Below are 9,805 nucleotides of genomic sequence, written 5' to 3' on the forward strand. Positions count from 1 at the left end.
ACACACACACACACACACACACAGAGTGAGAGAGAGAGATAAGCTGCTCACAGATCTCTTGCTGACTGTGATTTGAGGGTAAACAGGTGTTAGAGAGGCCTCTCTAAGTTGAGAGCCCACCGCCACAAGTAAGACATCTGGGGTGAGGCATTAATGTGCTCTTAAACAACTTATTTCCCCATCCACCTTGCTTCACATTGGTAGACTGGTTAATGAAGACAGAGTCAAAATCTTTACACCCATGTAGATGGTATTTGCGTGGGGGTTTCTTAAATTTGAATAGGGACAGTGGCGAGATGAGAGTTAAAAGGAAGGGAGATATGGAGGATAGGACAGATAAAGGGAGGGAAAAGAGGAAGATGGACGATAAAAAGGTTGAGGTCCGTGGTCGCTCAACATCAGTCTTCCCAAAGCTTACTCTCCCTCTCTCTCTCTGTTGTGTTTACTTTCTGACCCTCACTCCACCATTCATCTCTCTCTCCCTACACTTCTGTCATCATTTTCACCAGCATGCCTATTAGTCTTTCCATTGCTCCTTGTTCTTCTATCTGCCTCCCTTTATCACCCTCACTACCTTCTGTATAAGTCATTCCTCTCCTTCCTTCTGGCTGTCCATTCATCCATCCAACATCCACATTTCAACCCTGCTTTTTTTCTTCTTCTTCTGTTTGTTATGTTTTCTCTCTCCTGCCTCCTATGTCAAAATAATGATATAAGCTACAAGTAATTTAGTTTTACAGTGAGAAAGAATATGACCCGGGCCACGTAACGCATCATTGTTGCCAAAGGAGAGGCCTCATTTGTTGTCATGCAAATCCTTTCTCTCTCTGCTTGTCTCTTTAAATCCTCTCTCTGTTTGATTGCATGATTTTTTATGGCTTTTAACCCTAATGATTAATGCGTCCAACACTCCATTAAAACAATAGCAAAATAAAGAAATCATGTTTTAGTAAAACATGGTGTTAAAATCCACCCACATCCTCTGTCTCTGTGCTTGGTAATCTCCTCTCTTTCCACATTCATTTCATCCATCCTCCTTTCCCACATTACAACTCCATTGAGGTCCCTGTCCACACATTCTTTCTGTTTCTCTATCCATCCTTCCATCTCCTTGCTCTTCTTTCTTTTCTCACCCATCCACAGTATCTCCCTCAATCTCCAATTCTTTTTTAGTCCCTTGCTCGCTCCTTATCTCTCTCTTTCCACCTCCCTAAATCTCCCAATTTCCCTCTGCCCATTCCCCGAGCACCCATCTGCCATCCATATCATCTTTCCCTCCTCCCCTCATCTCTCCTCTGCTCCGTCTCAATCGTCCTCGGGAGTGCCGTGATGGCCTCACCCAACGCTGGAGGATCTAAACCGGTCTTGGTTGATTTACCATCATCTCTATCTGGCGGATAGCTCTATCTGAGGAATCAGGCTAATCTTCATCATCACTAAAGTCATAATGGTAAATTGGTGAAAGCTTATAGCTTTGTATTATACAGCTCCGTGCTTGCAGTGCTACAGATATATGTAGCAGAGGGGAAGAAATGATGGTATATTTCATCATAATTTCTGGAGACATTACGCTAAATGGGCAGATGGTGATAGGGCGATGTTAAGTGATGGGCTTGTCCCAGAGTGGAGTTAAGCATATGTGAAAGAAGTGAAAACACTTTCCATCATCAATAATATTACATAACATGTAAAACAGGTAATACAACGACCCTGTGTGCATCTGTTGATTGGTGTGACCTTATCCGCTTAACGGGTCAGATCCATTTCAGCATGGTAATACACCAAAAGAAATTTGAAATTCAAATTCAAGAAATGGGTATTTTCCTTGGAAAAGAGGGAGTTTTAAAAATGACAGCCGAAATGCAAAAGTAATTTTGCTGAGGTGAATGTCCTCCATACAGTATAATCTCAATGTGTACATATGCATGAGGCATTTAAAACTTCACACTCGCTGTTTGCAATACGCCAGTCTGTCCTCTTTAACGACTCATATTCCACAGCCTTGATTGGCTGTTTGATGCAGGCATGGGTGAAATTCAAAATGTATCCATTTTTTGCCAAAGACTACATTGTCCGGTTCAAAGCTGATCAGTCCAGGGTAATGTTGGAAGAAAAGTGAATTCACTGTAACCATGTTTTTGTTTAAGAACAGGACCTTAACCCTGCTTTTTTTAATTCTGGCCTTGATTTCACTTACCATTTAACCAGTAAATGTTTCACTACAGTGTTTTTCATTTTTAAGAAGCTTCCCATAAATATGAATCTTGGGAGTAATGATAATAAATAGCGTGCAAGGACATTTGGGAAAAGACGCATTTTCTAAAGTGGATCCTTCCCATAATGCAGCAGAAAGTCATATGGACAGAAAATCACTCAAACTTGCAATCCACTCAACTCTAAAATCACTCAGAGTCATAAGAGACTCTCGAGGCCTGACAGAGAGTAGCTGTCATATATTCACATACAGGTACACTTACATCAATATAGTGTGTGTGTGTATGTGTGTGTGTGTTTGTATACCAGCATGTATGTGAATAAGCATACAGATGTGAAGGTTTTTAGCAGTTTTTTCAAATTAAGTGAGTGAGGATAAATGTATACACACACACACACACACACACACACACACACACACACACACACACAAACACACACACACATACACAAGTTCTGTTCTATAGGGTGCGGACACAGAATGGGGTTGAAGTTGTTAAGTGAGGTAGTAACAGCTGCGAATCAGCATCTGTATAAAAGGGATGGCATAGCGGGACTACACGCACAAACACACTAGACGCCAACCTACATGTCCCTAATCTTTTGCTTCAGGAATTCCGGCATGCTTTCCCAAACCACACACTGTAGCAGCATTGAGTGTTAAAAAAGCAAAGCAGGCATGGATAGAAAAAAATCACCATTTCATCACTGATTTGACTTCATACACACACAGAAACAGTATGACATAGTCCTGGATGCTGCAGAGCTGGCTGGTTGTGTAAATTTTTTAGCAGTGGTTGTTCCACTTCCACTATGATTCATTGTCATGACAAAAAGATTATGCCTTTTAATATTAGCACACCCCATTATGGTCTGTGTCAGTAATTTCCAAGTTGCAGTCTGGGGGGTACAGAGGTTAAGTAATGAAGAGGGTAAGTAATTGATAGTTAATTTTAGTCATTACTTTTACAAGTCAGCACAACAGTCAAATGCTGAGCTGTCAGGAGTTCCTCAGCTGAAAGGCTTGCCCAAATCACACACACACACACAAAAGACTTTCTCTTCCCTCTTGAGACCATGCAAGAATAAATAGAGAAGATCACACTGCATTAAATGAAGACGCCATTATGTCAAACAGTGACATACAGCAAGCTTGTCTTTGATATATATTTGAAACCAAGTTAATGAGATATCAAGTCTGAGGTGCAACACCTACACTTAGTTTATTGAAAGCATTGACTGAAATGGGGGAGACACATATATTTCCCTGTGACAAGCCTCACCCTGCCTGCAGCAATTCACTGGCTTTGTGTGTGTGTGTTTGTGTGTGTATCAATGCATGCAAGATCGGCAATCGTCACAAGCCTAGTGCACATTTGTGTGTGAGTGATACCAGAAACAACTCAGACACTGACCTATTCTGACACATATTATTCTGCTGCAGGGGATCGACAATGAACTGAAAAGAAATAAAATCCATAGTGCAGAGGAGACGACAGTGACAGAGAGGAGTAGGAGGTTTATTGTGCAAGAGAGTAAGGCGTGAGAGAGGAAGGGGGAAAAGGAGAGAGAGAGAGAGCAAGACACCGACGGAAAAAAATATATCAGTAACCTCACAGGAATCAAATATAGCAAAGGGACTGGTGTGAAGAAGACAAACACATCCAAATAAATCAAACGTTGACAGAGAACAAAAGATCTCTGAGTCTGACTGACTCATGGGGTCTGTTAATCACATCATGGCTTTCCAAATAGCCTTCAGCTTATAAAATACTCTTCCAGGTGGCTTCCATATATATATTGTCAGTGTAAGAAGAAATCATAACAGGTTGAAAGCGTCCTCTGAGGGAATTTCTTATGTGATTGTTTTCAAGTGTTTTACACGGAAGTCAGGCTTTTGACCTCTTTTTTTTCTATGTGACAAGCTCCAAGGTAAAAATAGATCTTAGCAATTTTTTTTTAAATGTAGATGAGAGTATAACAAGTACTTGATAAGGTAAATTGAAGTTTCCATTTTCAGTACTGTGTTTAGGATTCATTAAATAACACAATTTGAGTTTCACTGGAAATCAAAGATGGCAACAGTCTCATTGATGGTGCTACTGCAGCAGAAAGAAAACATCAGCTTGTGTCAATGCAGCTAAGAGAGAGTGATGGGCATTGGTGTACCACTAGAGTGCACCCTGTAGCCTTTAAAACAGTGTAGATGACACAGACAGAGATACAGAGGGAGATGCAGAAAGGGAAAATATAAAAAAAGATAAAAATATAGAGAAGTCGGTAAAGTTAGGGAAACACCGTAGTGTCAGAACGTAGAAAGACAGTAAAGCAGACATTTGAAAGTAACCGGCGGTGCAGTGAAAGAGATGAAGGGGAGAAAAAAAAACATAAACTCAAGAGAGATACAGTCAGAGGGGAAGGTCTGCCTCCTTATTTCGTTATTTCTTTTTGCGGCTGTGCAATGCTCGCTGCCGCTGCTACTCTGTAGAAATGTAGAATGTATCCATGAAAACCAGATGCTCTCTCCATCCTGCTTATGACGACACATCAATCATGACGATTGTAGCCAACCCAATTCCCTTTCCAACTCGCATTCAATGGGAGCTAGTCTAAATGAGGATGATGAGGAGTGGGACAGAATCTGTATGAATATTAAAACTATGTCACTTGATGTGAGGGTGCGTCTCATTCAGTTCAAGATTATGCATCTCTTCTATTGGACGCCATCCAGATTGTATAGATTTGGTCTGAAAGACACACTAAATTGTTGGAAATGCAAGACAGAGGACGGCCAATTACTTAATGTCCCATGCTCCTGTCATAAGGTCCAGGAATTTCGGTTTCATTCAGCTCAAGATGATTTGTTCGGGGAGATGGGTCAATCCTAAGTGGGGTGAATAAGCACATTAGAAACTGGGTCCAGACTAGTTTAATGATTTATTTTGACAGATCATTTTAAGAGAATGGAGGAATGAAGGGGTGCTGTCAACTCAAGAGTGGGCTTGAGAGACGGCTACGGTGGCAACGTTTGAATTTTGTTTTTGCCAGATTGGATGTCTACATTAGAAAATAGGTAAAGTACCTGAGCTTTCTGGTACATTTCAGGCTTATTTGATTGTATGGTCCTGAATAGTGTAGATACTCATCTTTTCTTGCCTTTTTTTTTGGTGGATGGTGATGACGAAGGGGGGCGGGAGGAGGGAGAGTGTGTGTTTACCGTCATGTTGCGTATTGTGTGTTTTGAATGTCGTTTAAAATATAAATAAAGAATTGTTCATAACAAAAATAATGATTGCAAACTATAAAAAGCTGCCATATGCATGCAAATTCAATCATATCAGAGGCTATGCGTGTTTTGTCAAGTTGCTGGTGTCAAACAGCTTTAATTAGCAATAAAAATACAGACTTATACATGATCCGTGACACACCAGTAATAAGTTATATGCGCTCAATAAACACGTCTGCCAACAAGCAGTGTGTGCAAGTGAGTGTTAATAGTTGTGTGCTTATATGCTGTTATGTGGTGCATTTATCCCATCATTTAAAAAAAAAAAACACCCGCCGCTTTAATCACTCCTCCCAACACTTCCAAGGCTTCAAAATGCTGGCTTCAGTTCAAGTCTAATGTATTCTAGAAGGAGGAGTGATAAAGTTAGCCCCTCAATGGAAGAGAGAGAAGGGCGATGCAAACAGAAAGCGGGATGCGTGCAAATGAGAAGCAGCAGTCAGGTATTTATGATGCTGGGTAATCACTGAGGGAATTGAGTATTTAACCATGCGAGCGTTATCTGTGTATCGTTAACATCATTTAGATAGATTTATTCCCCATCAACACAGATGGCCCTGTAGCATGAGCTGTATATCAAAACAGGACTCAGGTTGAGCTGTGTACAATCAGGAGATACAGTATACTATTGGAATATTCAATTTACTCTATACAGTATATAGAGTATGGAAAAAACAGAAGAGTGACTTTGATTTGAATGTACCTTAAATTAGAATGTTAACTTCTGATTTAAAATCAGCAAATAAAAATATATTTAAGAGCAGAAATATTATGTGTAATATATTCCATTGGAGGAGACATTTTATCTCTTATCCTTACTGGTAAAGCAATGTGACATTATTTACCAGATGCCCATGTTATTCAGTGACAAAAGCAGTTGCACACAGTTTGCCGAGCCTTTGTCACACGCCTTGTTTTATGATTGGTTTGGACATTTAGCATTATGCTGGGCAGCAAAGCTCTCAAGTGAAATTGCTCTCTGGGAGAGCAAGGATGCATCGCAATTCTTGTAGTGTGATCAGACCACAAGACTCACCTGGTTTTCAGGGCAAATGCCATCATCCACTATCAAGTGTTTTCATGTCAAGTGAACCGTAACTGTTGATAGGTAAGAATTCAGATTTGATCCTCAACACATTGCTGCCTTTATTGTAAAACTGTACAACGTGTTCAAGTCATAGATGTGACAACCTCAGAGACTATTTTGCCCTTCAGGTTGATTTCACAATACAACCTAATTAAGAGTGCTCTTAAAAATGATGGGTTTAAGTTAGGGCGTTTTCAGATTTCTAGTTCATTTGCTTTGGTCCGAATCAGTTAGTGAGTTAGTAAACTTGGAGCGATTTGCCTTTGGTCGGTTTGGTTTGGTTTCACACTTGGGCGAACCTTCTGTATACATTATTATACAGAGGGTCAAAAATATGGAAAAGTCTTCCCACATCACTCATTGAGGTTGTTAAAGAACAGTTTAAACAGAGAATAAAATTGTTGCTTCTAAGTTTCTCATATGGGTTTGTGCTCTAAATGCAATTTTGTTTTTACATAATAATATACACAATAATATATAAATGTTAAATATAATTGTTTCTATGGAGATTGCCACTTATTAAGCCCCTTGAGGGTTTTTCGGCAATTGACCATCACATCTTATTGTGAAACATAAAACACTGTTTTAATGTTTTTGTTGTGAAAATAAAATGAATCAAATCAAATCAAAATTTGAGCGTACCAAATTGCATCATTACAAATCAGGCAAAAAACGTCCAGCCCTCTCATTGGTCGGATATGTTTGGGGGCGGGAGCAAGAAAGTAAACACAGAAAGAAGGTCCTGTGTTCTGACCTAGTGGTCAAACCAGTGACTACTGCAGCTACATCTGCTCTGGACACCGAGACTGCTCTGCCGGTGTCTGCCTGCCATTTTAGCAGCTGCTTGTTTTAACGGAGATACGAGTGACGGACGGCGAGCTTGACCGCAGTTTCCTGTAATAGAAACACTGCCAGCTGCTACAGGAGAAACACACCTGACTACAGGAGAGATTAGCTCACATTTGCAGAGTATGTATAGTATGCGGTTCGAGTACAGATCAAGTTTTAACCACAATCAAACCGCTCCAGAGTTTGATTGACAGCGTACCGAGACCACCTCTTCAAGCAAGTCACGGTACGCTTGGTTGGTCCGCTTTTGGTGTGCACCAGAGTTCAATTGTCGCTCTCTCACCTGCCCAAACGAACCGCACCAGTGGGGCAAACAGACTCTAGTTCGATCCAACCAAAGGCTGTCGGTGTGAAGACGCCCTTAAATGCTTTGCACCGAGTAATGGATATTTGCTTTGATGTTGCCACCATTCTGCCAAGTACGCGTATTCAGAACACATCACAGGAGTCTTTCGACTCCTATATTTGTTTTACTAACCACAGTAACTTCACATGTGTCAACGGCCCTTTGCTTGGATCTGACAACTAATTAAAAAAGTAAAGACTTACCTTGCGAATGCCTTCCTTTGACTCCTCAACGTTATTATCTCCTCCTCCGGTGTGGTTAATCATCCGCCACATTTGGGAGTACATGGGATCTCTCTCAAAGGGGTTCATAGACTTGGAGCGCACCTGATCGTATACTGCGGAGTCCAACACTGTACCATAAGGCAAGTCTGTCTGCTTGGATAGGTCCTGGAGAGACCTAGGGAGAGACAAGTGGTGAAAGAGTAAGTATTCACATTGTTTACAGCCATCCGTTCACTGTAAGCACCATGCACACTCTGCCTGAAAGCTCAGCCTCACATAACACTTTGGGCTCAGTTCATCTCCTGGGTATTACTGTTGTGGTGATACTGCAGTCACATTGTAGTTGTCATTTGGTGCATGTAGTAACAATGCCCTGTTTTCAACAGCATGTTCTCTGTGCAACAAGCATCCAGAGTAACAGTAGATGCTGAACTAAACTGCTATCGCATCTACTGCAATGATGGAATGATAACATCATACAACAGCCTGTCCAACACTGTAAAAAAAAAAAAGCCTGTCTTTTGTAATAAACCAATAGCACATTCTGACAGTGAAGAAATGAGCAGACTCCATGTGCACACTTTACCTCACTTTTTTTTTCAAGCGGTGAAGAGCAATTAATCACACAGATGCAAAAGAAAGTTAAAAGACTCCTTGGGATGGCAATGTTGGGTTGTAGGTGTAAACTAGAGGAAGAGCAGAGTGCACAAAAACTTGGTAAACAGCATCCATGAAGTTGTCCCCTGCTTAAGGACACTACACAGGTGTTTTCTACTTGATCACATGACCCTGAGAGCTCTACTGTATGTCTCAACCAGTAATAATACAAACAAACAGACATAGAAGAAGGAAGGCATTTGCCCACCCAAACGATCTAAATTAAATCCCATACTCTTGTGTTTGCATGAGAGGACATAGTGAAGGACAAGCCTTTGTAACTGTATTGGTGGGTCTAGTGAGGGCATTGGACAAAGCACATTAAGTTTTTATGAAGTGGACAGCTATATGGTTCACACTTTGTCTTCCCCATAAATGAGTAATGTGGATGTTAAGATTCCGTGGGCCAGTGGGAGTTGGCAGCACCATTTAATTGACATGGAATAAAAATAGAAAAAATGGGAATTGGCCATCACCAACAAATATAAGAGCCATGGTGGTGGAACGCATTCAAGACAGCAGCACTCACTTAGCTCACAGTACTGCGCAAGATAACTTGGCTAACTGCACACGGTTCATATCTTCAACTATATCAACACAAAGGGAGACACTAACACAGAAGTGGAAATGAAAAAAACACACAACTCAGTCTGTTTTCTTCTTATTTCTCTCTCTCTCTCGTCCTTTCTTGCTCGCTCCACCCCTCACCCATAAATTGCCACCTCTGGGGAAATACACAAGCTATTGTTAATTATAACGCAACAGCGCTCGGGTTGCCTCTCAAAGAGTTTGGCCGCTGAGAAATGTAATGGAGAACCATTACAGGAACTAATTACTGTTTGTTTGTTAAATGGCTGCTACATACCACCCATGGATTTGAGAGACACACATTTGTGAAACAAAACGTGCACAAAAACTCTCAACTTGTCTTGCTTACTGAAGAACAACAAGTGTACAGTATTAATTCAGTTGTAATACACCCACAAAGCATATTTAACAATGGGGTTAAACATAAGTAGGTACTGTTTGCATTTCTACAAGGTTGCAGTGCACACACAGACACACACATCCAAAATAACACATTCAGACTTCTTATTGGAGTCACAGCTCTTGCGGTTTCTTTCTCTCTCTCTCTCTCTCTC

At 40.8% G+C, this 9,805-nt stretch overlaps 1 protein-coding gene across 4 annotated transcripts in view; it reads right to left on the reverse strand.

The window, feature by feature from the left end:
* The window catches only part of grid2 (glutamate receptor, ionotropic, delta 2), a 503,599-nt gene that overhangs the window by 60,895 nt on the left and 432,899 nt on the right, over positions 1 to 9,805 (reverse strand). For all 4 annotated transcript variants that reach the window (XR_004331939.1, XM_032515604.1, XM_032515605.1 and 1 more), the window contains exon 13: positions 7,986 to 8,181. Coding sequence is in view for 3 of the 4 variants with exons in the window: in XM_032515604.1 (XP_032371495.1) it covers positions 7,986 to 8,181 (196 nt within the window). In the remaining variant the exon portion in view is untranslated. The remainder of the gene's footprint in view (positions 1 to 7,985; positions 8,182 to 9,805) is intronic.

This window comes from Etheostoma spectabile, chromosome 5, assembly GCF_008692095.1.
Source record: "Etheostoma spectabile isolate EspeVRDwgs_2016 chromosome 5, UIUC_Espe_1.0, whole genome shotgun sequence".
NCBI classification, from domain to species: Eukaryota; Metazoa; Chordata; class Actinopteri; order Perciformes; family Percidae; genus Etheostoma; species Etheostoma spectabile.